The sequence below is a fragment of the Triticum urartu genome, chromosome 7A (assembly GCF_056163025.1).
Source record: "Triticum urartu cultivar PI428250 chromosome 7A, HENAU_Tu73, whole genome shotgun sequence".
NCBI classification, from domain to species: domain Eukaryota; kingdom Viridiplantae; phylum Streptophyta; class Magnoliopsida; order Poales; family Poaceae; genus Triticum; species Triticum urartu.
In genome coordinates this window covers 737,777,604-737,798,463 of record NC_141879.1, presented here as the reverse complement: position 1 = coordinate 737,798,463, position 20,860 = coordinate 737,777,604, and the positions used below count along the sequence as shown (strand labels likewise).

At 43.7% G+C, this 20,860-nt stretch overlaps 1 protein-coding gene across 1 annotated transcript; it reads left to right on the top strand.

Moving 5' to 3' along the window:
* Nucleotides 1-16,607: 16,607 nt before the first annotated feature.
* LOC147962502 (uncharacterized) lies at nt 16,608-18,986 on the top strand. Its single transcript, XM_087534209.1, has 3 exons — nt 16,608-18,389; nt 18,541-18,597; nt 18,693-18,986. Exons 1-3 carry the CDS (start codon nt 17,574-17,576, stop codon nt 18,984-18,986), a joined length of 1,167 nt encoding a protein of 388 aa, XP_087390335.1. The 5' UTR covers nt 16,608-17,573.
* The last annotated feature ends 1,874 nt before the right edge of the window (nt 18,987-20,860 follow it).

The window sequence follows — 20,860 nt, the reverse complement described above, 5'->3', positions numbered from 1 at the left end:
TGCAAGCTGATCCTTTGAGGGAATAAATCTGACTTCTAATTGTTTATTTGCAACTCGTTCTCTGACAAAGTGGAAATCTATCTCAATATGCTTAGTCCTGGCATGGAAAACTGGATTAGCAGATAAATAAGTTGCACCAAGGTTATCACACCATAGACATGGGGGATGAACTTCTGAAATGCCAAGTTCCTTCAACATAGACTGAATCCAAATGACCTCTGCTGTAGCATTGGCTAATGCTTTGTACTCTGCTTCAGTACTTGATCAAGACATAGTTGCTTGTTTCTTTGCACACCAAGAGATTAAATTAGGCCCATAGAAAATGGCAAACCCACCAGTAGATCTCCTATCATCCAAGCAGCCAGCCCAATCCACATCGGAAAATGCACTTATAAGAGTAGATGATGACTTTCGAAATGTGAGACCAACAGTCATTGTATTCTTCACATACCTCAGAATTCTCTTGGCTGCTGTCCAATGAGTGGTGGTTGGTGCATGAAGAAATTGACAGACTTTGTTAACTACGAAAGAAATATCAGGTTGTGTGAGAGTTAAGTACTGAAGACCACCAACAATGCTTCTGTAACTAGTGATATCCTCCCTGTCCAGAAGTTCTCCGGTTGTCAAAGATAAGGGTTCCGAACTGGATAATGGTGTTGGTGATGGTTTACAGTTTTGCATGCCAATTCAGTTGCATATTTAGCCTGAGATAGATGAAGACTATCACCATTCTTCTGAACCTCAATACCCAAAAAGAAGTGCAAATTTCCCAAATCTTTGAGAGCAAACTCAGAACCCAAACTCTTAAGCAACTTCGTTACGGCATCATTGGATGAGCTAGTAACAATTATGTCATCAACATATATGAGAACAAACATGGATATTTGTGGCTTAGTAAAGATAAACAGTGAGGTGTCAGATTTTGAAGGAACAAACCCAAGTGCCTGAAGCTTCATACTGAGTCTTGAGTACCATGCTCTGGGGGCTTGCTTCAACCCATACAATGCTTTGTCAAGTTTGCATATATGGAACGGCTTGTTTTTGTCCTCAAACCCAGGAGGTTGTTTCATGTACACATCTTCTTCCAGAACGCCATGCAGAAACACATTCTGCACATCTAGCTGTCTAAGGCTCCACCCCCTAGAAATAGCAATGGACAGCACAAGGCGGATGGTGGCAGCCTTAACAACAGGACTAAAAGTGTCCTCATAGTCGAGCCCATACCTTTGCTTGAAACCATTTGCCACAAGTCTGGCCTTGTAGCGATCTATGGTGCCATCTGACTTCCTTTTAATGCGATATACCCATTTGCAGTCGATGAGATTTCTGCCTTGTTGAGGAGGAACCAAGTGCCAAGTTTTATTCCTCTGTAAAGCCACAAATTCATCATTCATGGCGGTTTTCCACCTATCATCACCAAGTGCATCCATTAATTTTTTGGGTCCACCTGCCATGCAAGATAGCCCATATTTGCAGAAGTTTTTGTAATTAATTCGGGCAGAAACTCCCCTTTGTAGGCGTGTATGCGGTTCTTCAGGAGTAACCACAGGAGGTGCCGGCGCAGAAGATCCAGCAGCAACAGCCAAAGATGCAGCGCCAGGTTCAGCCGCACCCCGGGCGGGCCCGATCCCGAGGCAGAGGCGGGCGGGACGACCCAACCAGGGGAACACGCAGGGGCCCCGTGCGAGACAGGTGAGGCTCCAGTGGCGGGCCCGGGCGAGGCGGGCGACCGCATTCCCCCGGCATCAGGAGTGGGGGCGCGCCACCCGGCACCCGAGGATTGGCGCGGTGAAGAGAAGTCGTTGTCGCGGCTGGCGTCGTCGGTTCCAGGTGAGACAGCGCCAGGGGCGCGGGAGGTGGGCCCGGCGGAATCAGCATCAGGGGCGGATCCCGAAGCTGGATACGCTGCCGTCTGCAGCGATGGCGATCCCGAGACAGATCCTCCTCGGGGTGTGTTGTCTCCTGAAGGGGGACACATAAAATGACCACCTGGTTCATTATTTTGTACTCTGTTTTCACCGGGAATAATTGTTCCTTCAGCAGTAGACTTAGGCAGAGTATGATGATTAGTCACAAATAGATCAGAACTACTATTAGCACCCTCATTTTCAAGACCAGAAAGAGATGATAGCAAGAGAAGGATTTCTTGACGAAGGAGGGCACCGGAATTGGGGTGAAGTTTCTCAAACGGGAATTGAGTCTCATCAAAAACAACGTCTCTGGAGATGTAAACTCGGCCAGTCGCTACATCAAGACACTTAACTCCTTTATGTTGAGTGCTATAGCCAATAAAAACACATTGGTTGGAGCGAAACATAAGTTTGCGATTGTTGTATGGACGGAGATTGGGCCAACACGCACAACCAAAAACACGAAGAGGAGTGTAGTTTGGTTTGAGATGAAGAAGACGTTTTGTGGGTGTTTCATTGTTGATAACACGGCTAGGCAGGATATTAATGAGATGAACCGCAGTTAAGAAGGCTTCATCCCAAAACTTTAGTGGCATCGAGGCAGCAGCAAGTAGTGCAAGACCTACTTCAACAATATGGCGATGCTTGCGTTCTGCACTACCGTTTTGTTGGTGAGCATGTGGACAAGAGACGTGGTGAGAGATGCCTATCTTTTGGAAAAACGAGTTGAGTTTCTCGTACTGACCACCCCAGTCTGATTGCATGGCAATGATTTTACAATCAAATTTTCTCTCGCCAAGAGCTTGAAAGTTATGGAAAACTTGAAAGACATCGGAACGCTTCTTAAGGAGATAAATCCACATGTATTTACTGTAATTATCAATGAAACTCACATAATAAGTGTGTCTACCAACGGAGGAGGGTGCTGGACCCCACACATCAGAAAAGATCAATTGCGGAGGTTTAACAGACACACTAGTAGAAATAGAATATGGTAATTGATGACTTTTTGCACGCTGGCATGAATCACAAACAGTTTCACAATTTCGCTCACCAACAAAAGGGAGTTTATTCTTACTAAGAATTTGATAAACAATGGAAAAAGACGGGTGGCCAGACTCTAATGGCTCCAAAAGCTTGTTTGTTGAACTTGCAAAGTGTAGGAATCAATGGGTAGAGACCGTCCACGCATCTACCGCGATAAAGGACCTTCCATGTTGCCTGATCCTTGATCAAAAATAAAAACGGATGAAATTCTATGAAGACTCCATTATCAAGGGTGATTCTATGAACAGAAGCAAGACTTTTTGATGCATGTGGAACAAGTAGGACATTATTGAGATGAATATCGCTATGAGGTGTTCTAATAGTAGATTGACCAACGTGGCTTATCATCATACCTTGACCGTTTGCTGCGGTGTTGATTTGATCATGGCCGTGATACTTCTCTTGCATGGTCAGCCTTTCCATGTCGGGGCGATGTGCTCAGTGGCACCGGTATCGACATACCAGTTTGTGTCCACACCATAGGACATATCTGCGGCGGCTGCAACTTTCTTTTTCTGCGAATTTTCTTCATAGCGCCAACGACAATGTTTTCCTATGTGGTTAGTCTTTTTACAAATTTGACATTTGCCCTCATACTCATCATAACCTTGGAAATTGTTGCCGCCGCCGTAGCCACCTTGGTGCCCCTGGTTGTTGTTGTAGAAGGGGCGCCCATCGTTGTTGTTGTAGTGGTGACCGCGGTCACCTTGTTGTGGTAGACAGGACCACCACCATTGCCGCCTTTGTTGTAGTTGGGGTTGTTGGAGCCGCCGCCGCTGTTGTTGCCGCCACCACCACCATTGGTGGGTTTGGGCGAGACACGGTAGTTGCCTTTGCCGCCGCCGCCGCGATTCCTGGCAGCCATGTTGGCCGAGGATTTGAAGCCACCTGCACCGGAACCATGGAAAAGCTCAACCTGCTGATCAAAGTTCGCCACCATCGCGAACAGCTCATCAACAGAGACGGGCTCGACGCGGACATCCAGGGCCGAGATGATGGGCTGGTAATCCATGTCCAGCCCCGCGATGATGAAGGATAGTAGCTCCGGTTCTCCGATGGGTCTTCCTACGGCTGCAAGTTCATCCGACAGAGATCTCATATAACCAAAATAAGCAGCAGCAGATTGAGAACCTTTGTGGGCATTGGTCAGGGAGATTCAGATGTTATTCACGCGGGATGCGGATTGGGCTGTGAACATGTTTGCAAGGGATTTCCAAATCGCATGTGATGTTTCCATCGAGGCAACCTGAACTAGGATTTCTTTGGAGAGATTTCTCAGCAGATAGGCTACAATCTGCTGGTCTTGGATCAACCAAGGAGTGTAGGCAGGATTTGGAACGATCTGTTCTTTTCCTTCAGAGTTTTTGGACGAGATTGTTTTGGTAGGTTGAGGAATTGTTTGGTCGAGATACCCATAGAGGCCGGCTCCCATAATCTGAGAACGAGCCTGGGCACGCCATAGGATATAGTTGGTGCGGCTAAGGGGTTCAGACGGTGGCGGAGCCAGGATTCGAGTATAGGGGGAGCCGAGTACGTATATTGATCGAATCTTGTTGATAATTACTAGTTGCTTCTACTAAAATTGTTGATCGTTGGGGGGGGGGGCAGGCCCTTGCTCGTCCCCCTGGCTCCGCCCCAGGGTTCAGAGATTTTGTTGTTCAGACTGGAGAAAGAAGCCGAACTAGAGGAGGAAGACATGGTTGCGGCTGAATTCTGATCTGGAGGAAGTTTTAATGGCAGCTAGGTTTGATCTGGTGGAGAGCTAGATGTGGAGGAAGAAGATGGCTCTGAATACCATGTTAGATTTGGTGAAGCGTCTCAACACCCATACATGGGTGCCCGCATGTATTTATTGATAGATTGAGAGTTGGGCTCTCGTAGGTTTACAGAGATACGGTAGTTGAACCGTGGAGAGGATTACATGGAGAGATAGAGAGAGAAGATAAATAAACCAATCTCTAACTACTCCTAATCCTATACGTGAGGCACAAGTACTACAAGGCTGTCACGTATTACACAATATTTCCAACATTGACTCCCATAAAATCAGAGGAAACGAACGGTGTTCCTCTGGTCTGCTACGGTGTTCCTCTGAATTAATTACTACAAACAAAACGGCACCACAGGAAGATCAATTCCAACTGAACGGCCACTCCTACGATTTTTACTTATATATACTTCTCATATAAAAAATGAATATATGCGAACCATGCATCTATCTATGCAGCACACTACTACTAGTCTCTACTGTCTACTACTACCATCTAGTACCAGCTATGGATTGAATAACAGACCTTGAAATGGAAGAGTGCAGTGGAATGGCGACCAACGGTAGATGAGATCCCAAAGCAAAATCTTGGCCGGCAGGCTCACTAGGTAGCAAACCTAGTGAGAGAGATCGGTATTTCTCGATCTGGGTAGTGTGTTCCTGCTAGTGTGCGTGGTTGAGTTTTAAAGGATTGAAAACATGCCTTCTCGTGATAATGTTTGAGCGCTATCTATTTCCATGGGCCAATATTTAGATAATTTTAATACCATGCCAAAAAATCCCATTACAATTAATACAATAAAATGACCACATATATGTACATAAATGTTCTCACAAAATTAACTGGCTACTATATATCTCCTAGATATATTCTGTAAATGCACAAAATCCTCATCAATTTCTAGCAACTACTTTCTCCGGTATTATGAGTAAAACTTTGACCAAAATTTTAAATAGAGATTGGTTTTGCTAATACTAAGTGCACACTCCCTTATCTATACCCTCCAACATTGCTTCGAGATATGTGCTATCCAACTAACTTAGGACATACAGATTTCTTTTGTGGGTTCCTCTCAAATGATAAAACATATGTACATCAAACTTTATAGATCATTATAACTTTGGAACTAAAATGTTGGAAAGAGATTATGGAATTTGTTGATCTAGTATAAATATACAAAATTTGATTTGGACAAAAAAACTGAATTTTTTGTTACACCTCGTAGATCGAATACGTTGTTGACCTGTAAAGTTTGATGTCCATATGCTCCTTTATTTTGGAGATGCAAAAGTGGAAAGTTCATGAATTGACCGCGAGGCACAAAATGGATGGTTAGATAAGGGGGGTACAACCACAACTTTCACTTTTAACTAATAAAATATGAATTGTGTGTCGAAAAACTATATTGTGGGAAAACATCTTTCGAATACCAAACTACTAACTTAACCCGACACGCGTCCGTAAGGAATACATTGTTGTGGTGTAGTGTACATAGGTTCATCACTTGTGCATGTAAATGTATAATAAATGCCCATGTAAATGTACTTGTCATTAACGCTTCGGAAAGTAACTAATGCCTAAACGCATTAGAAACAAAACATGACGGAGTGGCACTAAATCGAACAATAGGAATTAGTTACCATCTCGTGTTGCAAATCACCCAACATAAGCACCAAGAATTATTTACTTTCATCCTCCGAATGTTTGTAGTTGTATACATCATGCAGTGTGCATCTTCCTCAAGACAGAGACCACATCTTAGCCTGGCCACCTGCGGCAATATAAAGTGGAATGAAGACATGAAGGGATTTCATATACGACATGATGGATCAAGAGAGGGAGGCAAAGGTCACACTGAAATCGAAAGGTGGGGAAGTCCAAGATAAAACTATGGCCGAGATCACACTAAAAAATTAAGACTTGGAACTCTCTCGTCATTTGAAAATATACCAGTTTGAATAACTGTATTTATAACCTCATTAAGAATAGTGATTCATGTAAAACTTAAGCTTTTTATCACCTTACTTGCCTCTCTCCTTGATTCAAGCTGTTGTTGGACTAAATCTTGCCATGTCTTTCCAGCCGACAGGAGTCGATAGAGCACTACAATGCCAGGAAGGAGAGGCGTGACCCTACACGAGGCCCTACCCAAAAAGATCATTGAAAAATACTCATAGGTTGTCGCCGAAGGACGTCGGCCGCTGTCGTGCCATCACCATGTCATGACGCGGTGTGATCACACCCAGATTCTTGCATGAGCACCACAGGCGCCAGCCGTTGCTCCCCATGGTCGATGGCCACAGGCGGCCCACCAGCGTTGTGGTTGTTTGTGACGCCGTTGCCCATCAGCAGCTCTAACCTTTTCTCCTAGGCTCCGAACACCATTCTCCAGATTGTCGCAAGGGTCCTGTGATGCCTTCCTTATCTTTTCTCAGGGTAACTAGTTGTACATCTGTAACCCAGTTATCCACACGCATTTTCCAGTTTACCACCAGTCCACCACCATGAAGACTGCACTGGCGTATTTATGGTACCAGTGAAATTATGGGAGGCGGTGAAGACATTATTGTGTTTGACATAGAATCAGAGTCATTTCGATGGATGCATTGTCCACTCCAGTCGTCCCGTGACGGGAAGTTGTTCGACAAGGAGGATACACTTGCTTTATTGGGTGGCTTGACTCCCTGGACAGCTTCTATCAATGACTGGGTGATGCAAGATTACGAGGCTAAATTATGGTCCTTCAAGTACTGGATTTACCTGTCAATGGTGGATACATCAAAGACAACTTTATTCAACTTCCTCCAAAAAGAAAAGGATAATATCGTTACATTCCACGACGCAGCTGTTAAATAACGTGGCTCTGCTAAACTAACAGCCTTCTTCAACAAAAAGCACGTGCTACCCTACGATATTGTGAACAATTGAATGAATCAGTATTTGATGTTGCTTACTCACCACACCCTCCAAGAGAGTATCGTTTCTACTCGTGAGCTCATACGCATCCTCGTGAATAGTAAAAATAAAAATAGTACATAAGTTTTAAAAATCTGAATTGTTTTACGGACGAACATTGACAAATTCTGAACATGCATGCAAATTTCCATGAAGAAAAACATGTCAATATGCTTCTGTAGAAAAAACAAAATTGATTCTCTATCTGTTGCGTTTTCATGAAAATTTGAACACATGTTCATTATTCGTCAATGTTTGTTCCAAAAATTTCAGCTTTTTATTTCTTTTACTATTGTTTTCTATTTTACTGTACAGGAGGGCGCATGTGAGCTCAGGTGTAAACTCTAGGACGCGTTTAGCGGGCAAACGGCTACCCGAAGCGCTCCGAAGCTGCCGGTTATTTTAGGAAAAAAAATTCTCCTTTCTCCATTAGGAAACTTTTCTCATCTTGTTTTTTTTCACATCCTACAGGATACTTTCATGGTCATCTTGTGGTGCATGCATTTTATTCTGTTTTGCATTTAATTCTTTGTTTTAAAAATTTTAAATGGCATAACTTTCAAACCATGCATCGAAATTAAGATCCGATTTCATTGTTGGAATCATCGCGATGTGATTTTCAAAACTAGACGCTACATGAGTATGTTTAGGCCCCACTAGGTGCAACTGCCTGATAGTTGATGTGCAACTACCTGACAGTCGATGTGCAACTTTCTCCCTACGAGTGGACTTGCAGTTTTCATTGATGACACCTCCACCCCAAAGTACCCCTACCAATGAGATGTGCAACTTCGTCTATTGACTCGACCAACTTTCTAGTAGTCGATGTGCAACTCCCCCCTCCCCCTCATAGATCTCCGTTTTCACTATTTAATGTCTTGGCCAAGTGCTTAACAGTGGACGTGCAACGTCGGATGTTGCACCGGCCAACTGCCTAACAGAGATGTGCAACCTTCCCCGTATCCCCCATGGATGTGTAGATGCTAGCATCCCGTCCAAACCACCCATGCTAGTGAGATGTGCAACTTTAGAGCCTTGTCTATATGCAACATTTTAGTATCCCTTATGGATGTGTTGTTTGACCATCCAACTATCCCTGCCACTGAGATATGCCAACTTTGTCTATTGCCTTGACCAGCTGGCTAACAAACTATGTGCAACTCTGTGTATTGCCTCCACCAATTAAAACCACATATCCACAAGTAGAAAGGGAATGAGTTGCACATCGACTACTAGGTAGTTGGCTAGAACAACAGACTGAGTTGCACATATTGCTACTAGTAGGGTAGGTGCCACAAGGAAAAACTACACATCTACGAGTAGGGAGGACGGGTTGCACATGCACTACTAGGTAGTTGGCCAGAATAGTAGACTAGTTGCACATCACAAAAAGTTGGTTGTTATGGTTTCTAAGTTGCAACCTCATAATAAGTTGGGTCATGCAGCTCTGAAGTTGGTCTTGAAAAGAACTGACCATGTTGTACTGAAGTTCCACCATGCAGTAATAGAGTTGCACCATATAGGACCAAAATTGACATAAAAAACTTCCGTCAAAACATACTTGTGCGGGATCTAGTTTCAAATATCTCGTCGTGAAGATTTTAGCGGTGAAAACAGATCTGAATTCGAACTCAATGTTTGAAAGATACAACTTTTTAACAACTTCAAAACTCAAAATAAATGTACGTGGATCGGTTTTTTATGGACCAGTGTGAACAAATTTAATGCCAACAGTCATATGTGCTAGAAGACAAAGAAGTACACATGCATGAAAGTGACAGAGTCGGCTGCTTCCTTACGTGAAATAGTGCACGTGCACTAATTAGAATTTAGGTAAACTTTGTAGCCTCTATTCTCCACGGGACATATCTGAATGGTCAAGACTTCTATTTTGACTTTGAAGTGCATGAAACATTTTTTTTATTCATACGAATTATTTTTACATTTTATAACAATTTTCAAAATGCAATGTACATTTTCTTTAAACGAGTGAGTAACTTAGAAATATCATGATTCTTGTTCAATGGTACTACTATTTCTAAAACTTGAGCAAGCTTTTTTACACAGTATGAACATTTTCTAAATGTGCGATGAAAACTTTTTAAAAATGAAATAAATTATGCTTTCACAATAATGTATGTGGCTTCAGTTTAGCCATCAATCTATCTTCACTAGTGTATTTTGCTTCAGTTTACTATATAATTCGATTTAGCCATCACTCTATTTTCACTAGCGAACACAAAGTCTTGAGTTGGTTGCATCCACTCCCTCCACGTCCTACACACTTTCATCACTCGCACTTGTCATTGTATAATAAAGACCCATGTAAATATGCTTGTCACAAACGCTTAGGAAAGTAGCTAATGCCTAAACGCATAAGAAAAAAACATGATGGAGTGGCATTAAATCTGACAATAGTAATTAGTTACCATCTCGTGTTGGAAATCACCCAACATAAGCACCATGAAATATTCACTTTTATCCTTCGAATTTTTGTAGTTGTATTCATAGCGCAACGTGCATCTTCCACAACATGGAGATGTCATCTTAGCCTGTCCAGCAACAGCAATAAAATTGGAATGTGAAGACATGAAGAGATTTCATATACGGCCTGATGGATCAAGAGAGGGACAGAGTCGACCCTTGTCATTCCATCACCGTGTCATGATGCAGTGTGACATCGACACCCCAATTCTTGTGTGAGCACCACAGCCACCAACCGTTGCTTCCTATTATCGATTGCCACAGGTGGCCCACCACCCTCATCGTCCTTCCTGACGCCGCTGCCCATCAGCAGCTCTGACCTTTCCTCCTGAGCTCCGAACATCATTCTCAAGATTGTTGCAAAGGCTCCTATGATGGCTTCCTGACCTTCTCTCGCGGTAACTAGTTGTACATCTGTAACTCGGTTATCCACGAGCATGTTATCCTGTTTACCACTAGTCCACCACCATGGAGACTGCACTATCGTATATATGGTACCAGTGACATTATGTGAGGTGGTGCTGAAATTATTTTGTTCGACATAGAGTCCGAGTCATTCCAATGGATGCGTGGTCCACCCCAGTCGTGCCTTGACGGGAAGTTGTTCGAAAAGGAGGGTACACTTGCTTTATTGGCTAGTTTGACTCCAAGTCCAACTTCTATCAATGTTTTGGCGATGCAGGATGACGAGGCTAAAACATGGGCCTTCAAGTACCGGATTGACCTGTCAATGGTGGAGGCATCAAAGAACACTTTATTCAACTTCCTCCAAAAATAAAAGGATGAGATCGTTGCAGTCCGCCGTGTAGCTTTTGAGCGACATGGCTCTTCTTAACTAGCAGTCATTTACAACAAAAATCATGTGCTACCCTATGGTATTGTGAACAATGGAATGAGTTAGTATTGCATCTTGCTTACTCACCACACCCGCCAAGGAAGTATCATTCCAATCCTAGGCCATGAGATGCAAAAAGAGCAGGGACGTTAAGTTTTTGCTAGCGAGCTCATACGCATCCCCATTAATAGTAAAATGAAAAAATAGTAAACAAAATCTATAAAATCTGGAAAAAAAATTATGAATGTACATTAAGCAATTCTAAACATGTGTGCAAATTTCCATGAAGAAACAACATGTCAATATGCTTCCATAGAAAAAAGTACATTGATGCTCCATGTGTTGTTTTTTAATAAAAAATTCACGCATGTTGAGAATTCGTCAATGTTTGTTCAAAATAAATCAGTTTTTTATTTCTTTCACTATTGTTTTCGATTTTGCTGTTCACAAGGGGTACATCTGAATGGTCATGACTTCTGTTTTTCTTTTCCCTTGACATGCCTTTTGTTCGTAGCTCTTTTAACTATAACATACATTGATATTGATGTGCACGAAACATTTCTTGCATTGTATAACATTTTTCGAAATGCAACGTACATTTTCGTGAAACGAGCAAATAGCTTGGAAATTTCACATAATTATTTTTGAATGGTACAATCATTTTCTAAAACTTGAGCAAAGTTTTTACACAACATGAAAGTTTTTGAAATGTGGGATGAACAGTTTATATATATATATATATATATATATATATATATATATATATATATATATATATATATATATTCACAACAATGTATGTGGCTCCAGTTTAGCCATCACTCTATCTTCACTAGTCTATTTGGCTTCAGTTCAGTGTATAATTCGATTTAGCTATCTCTGTGTTTTCACTAGCGAACACCAAGTCTTGAGTTGGTTGCATCCACTCTCCCCACGTCCTACACATGTTTATCACTTGCAGTTGTCAATATATAATAAAGACCCATGTAAATGTGTCATTAATGCTTAGCTAAGTAGCTAATGCCTAAATGCATAAGAAACAAAACATGACGGAGTGGCACTAATTCTAACAATAGGAATTACTTACCATCTCGTTTTGGAAATCACCTAAATGTTTACTTCCATCCTTCGAATTTTTGTAGTTGTATTCATCGCACAGTGTGCATCTTCCACAAGACGGAAACATCATCTTAGCCTGGCCACCTGCAGCAATAAAAAGTGGAATTTGAAGACATGAGGACATTTCATATACAATCTGATGCATCAAGAGAGGGATAGAGCAGAGCAACACACCAAACAATAAATGGAGGATTACTGGCCGAGATAACACTGAAATTGGAAGTGGGGAAGTCTAAGACAAAACTATGGCCGAGATAACACTCAAAAAAAATTGCAGACTAAGGCATAGCCTAGTAGTGGGAAGGGGCTGATGCCTTCCCGCTCACCCAGGTTAAAGGCATGGTAGATCCAATTTAGGTTTGTTGCACCAATTATACCGTAGGGGTTTCCCTTACAGTCTTTCTGTCAAAAAATAACACCAAAAAATTAAGACTTGGAACTCTCTCGCCATTTGAAAATATACCCGTTTTAATAATTGTATTTATAGCCTCATTAAAAATAATGATTACTAAGCTCTTGATTCAAGCGGTTGTTAGACTAAGTCTTGTTGTGTCTTTCCAACCGAACGAAGTCGAAGGAGTACTATGATGCTGGGAAAGAGAGGTGCAACCCTGCCCGAGGTCCTGCCCGAGAAGTTCATTGAAAAAATACACATAGGTTGCCGCCAAAGGACATCGGCCGTTGTTGTGCCATCACCATGTCATGACGCGGTGTGACATCCATACCCGGATTCCTGCATCAGCACCACGGCTGCTAGCCGTTGCTCCGCATTGTCAATGGCCACAGGCGGACGACCACCCTCGTCGTTGTTCATGATGCTGTTGCCCATCAGCAGCTCGGAACTTTCCTCCAGGGCTTCGAACACCATTCTCAAGATTGTCGCAAAGGCTTCTGTGATGGACTCGTTATATTCTCTTGGGGTAACTAGTTGTACATCTGTAATTCGGTTATCCGCACCCATGTTCTCTTGTTTACCATGAGTCTACCACCATTGGACTGCACTAGCGTATTTATGGTGCCAGGCACATGATGGGAGGCGGTGGAGACATTATTTTATTCAATGTAGAATCATGGTCATTCAGATGGATGTGTGGTCCACCCCATTCATGCCTTGGCGGGAAGTTGTTCGACAATGAGGGTACACTTGCATTATTAGATGGCTTGACTCCCCGGCTAACTTCTACCAATATCTGGGTGATGCAGGATTATGAGGCTAAAATATGGGCCTTCAAGTGCCGGATTGACCTGTCAACGATGGAGGCATCAAAGACAACTTTATTCAACTTCCTTCAACCAGGAATGGAATAAGTCAGTATTGCATGTTGCTTATTCACCACACCCTCCAAGAGAGTATCATTCCAATTCTAGGCCATGAGATGCAAAAACACCAGGGACATAGTTTCTGCTCGCTAGCTCATACGCACCCTCATGAATAGTAAAATAAAAATAGTAAACAATTTTAAAAAAATCTGAATTTTTCTCCATGCGTGCAAATTCCGAACATACGTGCAAATTTCGAAGTGGGCAAATTCCGAACATTCCTAGCTGGACGAGTCCAGGACGGCGGCTCCGAGCGACTTCGACGATGGTCGTGTCGTCGTGACTACAAAGGCAGCACAGCGGTGGTGGACGTTGCCTCCATGGCTTGTGTGGTGGGCATGCTCTGGTGGGCAATGGGCCATGGATATAGAGCCCGTCCAGATCCTCGTCGTTACAGAGCCGATCTACGAAAATTAGTGCCGATCCAACTGGCTGCGAATTGGGGATAAGTGGGCAACATTGAAAACTGAGCTCCGACTTTGGTCATGGCGGGTGATGATGGTGTCTATGTGTCATTACCTTGTTGAAGGCATCGTCAATGCAGTCATTATCTCCTAGCTCGGGTTGTTCTGACGGAAAACCCTTGATCTAGGTCTCCAGATCGAACGATGTCGGTGTTGTCGGTGTCGTTTATCCCTCATGAGGGCATCATTTTGGAGCATATGCTTGCTGGAGTCGTCACGAGGTGGAGCAGTGTGGCATCTACTGCATCGACGACTGTGGGTCTCGGCGGCATGGTGCAGCGCGGTGTCTTGGCGACGAATGCGTCTTGATGGACAAGCACAGGGCAGTGGCGCTGTTTGGAGCCATGGCGGCATTGACGGCTGGCTGGGAAAGGATAATGCGGATCTCTACCATGGAGATGGCTCGGCCGGTCCATTGTAGGGGCGGCTTCGGAAGCGTGTGCATATGATACACGTGCTGGGTCTGCTGGACCGGATGTCCACGCTCGGTACGTCATGTGGGCGGCTCCGCCATTTCCCGTGTTCTAGATGGTGGGGGCGTGATGGCATCCCCATTGTAAAGTTTGTAGGTGTGGAGTTGTGGCTTCGGCTTGTTGGTGTATGTTCTTGTCACATCTTTATTGAATAATTTAATTAAGATGATTATGTACATCTATCGATGCAGAGGCCGGAGTCAACCTCATTTTCAAAAAAAAGCAGCTCGCCGCCGCCATTAGACCCTCCGAGGGTCTTGCCTTCCTCTTCTAGTTTACGTTAAGCTACGATGTATTTGCCTTTCACTCTGTCTTCAGTAGTTGTCTCTCTGTTCTTAAGTCATGTGTAAACGTCCTTTGTAACAGTAATTATCATAACTGATCAATGCAAGAGTCAAGCTTTCTATCAGTTTAATTGCTTCTCTACTTGATTTTAAGTTGCTCGTCTTTGAAGGAGTTAGCCGTGGGTGGACTAAAGTTTGCTTGCCGCGTCTTTTCAGCTGACTCGACTCGACGGGCATGATGCCAGATAGTAAAGGTGCCACCCTGTTCAAGGACCTGCCCGAGGATGGCGACGAGATCATTGACAAGATACTCCGTCGGGTTGCCATGCCTCCCAATGACGTTGGTCGCTGCCATGTTGTCACCATGTCATGGCACAGCGTGACATCCACACCCGCATTCGTGCTCGAGCACCGCCGTCGCCATCCGTCACTCTCCATTGTCAACGGCCAAGGGTGGCCCGCCAGCCTCATTCTCGTCCGTGACCCTGGTGCCCATCAACAACTTTGGCCTTTCCTCTCGGGCTGCGAACACCCTTCTCAAAATTGTCTCGAAGGTAGCTGTGGTGGCTTTCTTATCGTCTCTCAGGAGTGAAGTGCATTGTAGGTCCCTAAACTATTCGAGGGGTGTCAACCAGGTCCTAGATCTATGAAAATCGATGTGTGGGTCCTCGAACTATTGTAAGTGTCTCAGTCACGTCCAAAACCTGCCCGACCCAACCTGACCTGCCGTTGACTGTTGCCATGTCGGACAGGGGTAACGGAGGTGGCTGGATATTTACAAAAACACCCCGAATCGTTTCAGATCGATATTCCCCAGTCCTTGCCTCTTCTTCTCCTTCTCTCCCGATATCTCTCACGGCGATTTGGGGGCGGCGGCGCCCTGGCGATTTGGTGTGGCTGCACGGAGACGGCGGCGCCTGCCTAGGCGTCGATGGCTCCAGTACGGCGGCTCCCTGGAGATCCTCCTCCACAGTACGGTACGTTCCTCTCTGTCCCCCCAATCAATTTGTGACTAGGGTTAGGGTTTGATCCGAATTGGTTAGGGTTAGGTTTGTGCGCAGCTTCCTGATGCTCGATTCCCTCTCTTTGCACGTAGGACCGAACAACGACCTCTTTTCAGTAGAGATTCATCACAGTGGGTTCTTTTGTGGTGACGGCCCAAACAAGACATATGTAGATGAGCGTATTGACACATTTGATTGTTGTGAAGTGGACACATGGTCTCTGCTTTGGATAGAAGATTTTGTTAGGCAGTGTGGCTATGCATATGTCACAAGGTTGGAAGTGTATTGGTTGCTGCCAGGGAAATCATTGTTTGATGGACTGCGAGTGCTCGTGTGTGATGCTGACACAAATTATATGATGTCAGTGGTCAGCAAGATCAAAACTTTTGAGCTATATGTGAATGATAAAGATCTAGAGAGATCAATCTTCAGTGATAATGACATTCCAATGACCGGAGGCCCTGAGCTGCCTAAGGTTTTTACTCCTACAAAGAGAAAGCCACTGGATATTCCACCCTTCTATGATAATGTCATCAGCCCCAAACAGAGAGCAAAACTTCAGAGAAATTTTGTCAGGAGAGAGGCTGAGGCATGGAACAGTAATGTAGGGCATCAGTTCACATATGAGAGGAGAAGCAATAGGAGGAGGGCTCAATTTGAACCAGAAGTTGAAGAGGACAGTTCTGGGGGTGAAGACAGTAGTAGTGGATCAGAGTTTGTGGACTCCGATAATGAGTTCGATAAAGATGATGACAACCTATATGAGAAGTATGTTGATGCAGATGCAGAGGAGGAGGAGCAGAGCAAGGACAAGGACAAGGATATTGGAAGCTCAAAGGAAAAGGGAAATGCAAATGCAAGTAAGGGCAAGAATTTGGTGGAAGAAGAGGAGGAGCTAGACCTCCCAGATTCAGATGAAGAAGGAGGTGACAACAGTTTGAAGTTCAAAACTTTTAGGCCTGAAGATATGAAAAATCCTGTGTTCAAAGTTGGAATGGTCTATTCATCAATTGTAGAGGTTAGGACAGCTTTGGCAGAGTATGCTGTTAAGAACAGGGTAGCTATAAAGACACCAAAAAATGACAAAATTAGAGTGAAAGCTCATTGTGTCACAGGTTGCCCCTGGGAGTTCTTTGCCTCAAAGGACAGCAGAACAAAGTGCATAATGCTGAAAATATACATAGATGAGCACACTTGCAGTAGGGAGTGGGAGGTGAAGCAATTCACTGCTAGTTACATAGCAAAGAAGTATGTTGAGAAGGTGAGGACAGATGAATCAATTTCATTGAGAACCCTGGGAAGTAATGTGCAAGAGGATTACAATATGGCAGCCACCAAGAGCAAGCTTGCTAGAGCAAAGAGAGAAGCAATCAGAAAGATTAGAGGAGATGAGCAAAAACAGTACAATATGTTGTGGGATTTTGCAGAAGGGCTGAGAACACAAAATCCTGGTAGCACATTCTATTTGAAACTGAAAAATGGTGTTCTTTTTGACAAATTGTACATGTCTATAGATGCATGTAAGAGGGGTTTTCTGCAAGGATGTAGGCCAGTAATTTGTCTGGATGGTTGCCACCTTAAGACAAAGCATGGAGGAATACTTCTAACAGCCATAGGAGTTGATCCCAATGACTGCATCATTCCAATAGCCATTGCAGTAGTTGAGGTTGAAAACACCATCACCTGGACATGGTTTCTCAAGACCTTGAAAGAGGATCTGTTAATTCAGAACACTAAACCATGGACAATCATGAGTGATAGGCAGAAAGGCTTGATTAATGCTGTGGACGATATGTTCCCTGATTCAGAGCATAGGATTTGTGTACGACACTTATACCAAAACTTCCATGCCAATTAGAAGGGTGAAACATTGAAGAACCAGTTGTGGGAAATAGCAAGAAGCAACAATATGGCTACATGGAAAAAGAACATGGAGAAGATGAAGGAGATGAACCTAGAAGCATGGGCATATTTGGATGGCCTTGCCCCTAACACATGGTGTAGGGCATTTTTCGAAGAATTGCCTAAATGTGATCTACTCCTCAACAACAGTTGTGAGGTCTTCAACAAATGGATACTTGATGCAAGGGAGTTACCAATTTTGAGCATGTTGAGGAAGATCAAGGCGCGGTTGATGACAAGATGGTATAGAAATAGAAAGCAATGTGAGGATGACTGGTCTCAACTACCATTATGCCCAAAGATCAAGAAAAAACTTGACAAAAACATTGAATGGGCAAAAAGTTGCCATGAACGTCCTACTGGCAAAGGCGTGTTCAAGGTAATGAGCCGTGAAAATGAATATGTAGTTGATATTCTCAAGAACAAATGTAGTTGCAGAAGGTGGCAGCTGGCCGGGATTCCTTGTAGCCATAGTATTGCTTGTTTGAGGTTTGAGAGAATTAAACTAGAGGACAAAGTGGCTGCTTGCTATAGTATTGAGGAATACAGGTTGGCATATGGACATGTCATCATGCCTTGCAGAGATCCAGCTGAGTGGCAGAAAACAAATGGTCCTCCGATAGAACCTCCAAAGTATGAGAAGAAGGCAGGCAGGAAAAAGAAGAAGAGAATAGTTCACCCTTCAGAGAAGGATGAAGGCACTAGGTTTAGCAAGCATGGAGTAATAATGCATTGTAGTGTCTGCAACTCCACAGAACACAATAGAAGAAAATGCACTGTACTACATCCATCTGATAGAGTGCCTGCACTAGAAAAACTACCTGTGAGAAGAAATTTGCTTCAAGCACCTACTGCACAGGACTCCCAATGCACTGAGATGACCATCACATAGGTACTGAACTAACCATGCTTGAATGCCTACTTATAGTGTATCCAAATGCAATGAATTGACATGATTTTACATTTGAAATTAGATACCTGGTGAGGATAGTTCACACACATGTTCGGTGATGTCAACATTATTCCAAGAGGTTAGCATTTGTTCCAAAGAAATGTTGTTTACATATTTATCTGTCCGAAAATACTTGTCGCTCAAACGGATGTATCCGTTGTGTCAATTGTGTAGGTTGAAGCATCTCAAGTAACACCTGATGCACCACTAGGACCACTTCCTGAGTGCTCTTTCATTGCATCGAGGAGAGATGAGCTGCCAGTGCCCAGGGCTACAACCAGTGCACAATTTCTGAAGAAAAAGCTACAAACTAAGAAGAAAAAGACAACTCCTAAAGCAGCTGTTAGGCAAGCCTTTGTGCCTCCTAGAGCAGCCACGCAAGCCTCCCAAACAGATGCTGCTGTTGGTGTAACTGAAGCAGCAAAACAGGCCAGAAGAACAAAGGCAAAGAAAGTGCCTAAAGATTAATGCATAGAGAGAAAAGCTCCTTGAGGTGTTGAAGGAAACCTGAGCTCATGCCCATGTCTTGGCTGTAGGTTTTGATCCACACCTTGTAATAGTGTATGGAGTGCATATGTGTCTTTTGTGAACAACCTGTTATGATAGATGCTACTGTCCCTCTCTTTTGGATGCACTCCTCTTTTGTGACAAAACTTGTTATGCATTCAGCTAATCAATGATGACTGATTTCATGCCAATTATGTATGTCTTTTGTGAACAACCTGTTATGATAGTGCTTGTTAAAAATGTGATGAAATTCTTGCCAAAATTTGTCATGCTTACACATTATGGGAATATTGCAAAGCACATTCTAGAAATATTTCATCATGTCATCGCTACATGCACCATACATTGTTCACTGACAATGTTTCTTGCACATTTGGCAACTAAAAACACATTTCAGCTCCTACTTCATTACAACAGCATACAAGTTCACGACGAGAATCATGGTACAAACAAGCAGAATCTTCCAACCTATGCCTACAACAAGATCCAACTGAAGCTTGATATCTTCAGCAATCTGGCTCATCTGATTTCCAGGAATGTTGCTAATCTTCTTGGCCACACTTTCTGCCCTACTATCTTTCTCTATGAAACTAGCACGAATGTTTGGCTTCGTTCCTTTGGTTGTCATCTCCCTGTCCAGATAGGGCTTGGAAATCATTGCAATGTACTCCACCTCCTCTTCAGGAATATTATAACCATGGCACAAAACAAGATGCAAATATTCATCTATCCAGTGATAGCAGTCACAAGATCCATGTGACCCTCTCTGCCAAAACAAAAAAAACAAAAAAAAATCAAGCAAACAAAGAGCAGAAATTTTGATAAATCTTATTGATTCGAAAGTGAAGACTAACTCAAACAACGAAAGTGACCTTGTGATTAGGGCATTTGAAGAAAACCCGTCCTGGATTCCTCTCGGATTTGGAAACCAGACGAATCACTTGCCTCCAGCCGCATGTGCAGCACTTAAGTAGAGGGAGAGATGCACCAGCCTCAGGGTCAGAGGAAGGCGGCCAGGAAGAGCTCGCAGACGCGCTCCAGCTCCAGACCATGGCGCCGCCCCCCCCAAATCGCCGTGAGAGATATCGGGAGAGAAGGAGAAGAAGAGGCAAGGACTGGGGAATGTAGATCTGAAATGATTCGGGGTGTTTTTGTAAATATCCAGCCACCTCCGTTACCCCTGTCCGACGTGGCAACAGTCAACGGCAGGTCAGACTGGGTCGGGCAGGTTTTGGACGTGACTGAGACACTTACAATAGTTTGAGGACCCACACGTCGATTTTCATAGTTCGAGGACCTGGTTGACACCCCTCGAATAGTTTAGGGACCTACAATGCACTTCATCGTCTCTCAGGGACACCAGTTCTACATCTGCAACCCAATTATCCGCGTGCGTGCTCTCGTGCCGCAACCTTATAGGCAACACAAGGCAGATGGTGGCAGCCTTAACAACAGGACTAAAAGTGTCCTCATGGTCGAGCCCATACCTTTGCTTGAAACCTTTTGCCACAAGTCTGGCCCTGTAGCGATCTATGGTGCCATCTGACTTCTTTTTAATGCGATATACCCATTTGCAGTCGATGAGATTTCTTCCTTGTTGAGGAGGAACCAAGTGCCAAGTTTTATTCCTCTGTAAAGCCACAAATTCATCATTCATGGCGGTTTTCCACCTATCATCACCAAGTGCATCCATTAAATTTTTGGGTCCACCTGCCATGCAAGATAGCCCATATTTGCAGAAGTTTTTGTAATTAATTCGGGCAGAAACTCCCCTTTGTAGGCGTGTATGCGGTTCTGCAGGAGTAACCACAGGAGGTGCCGGCGCAGAAGATCCA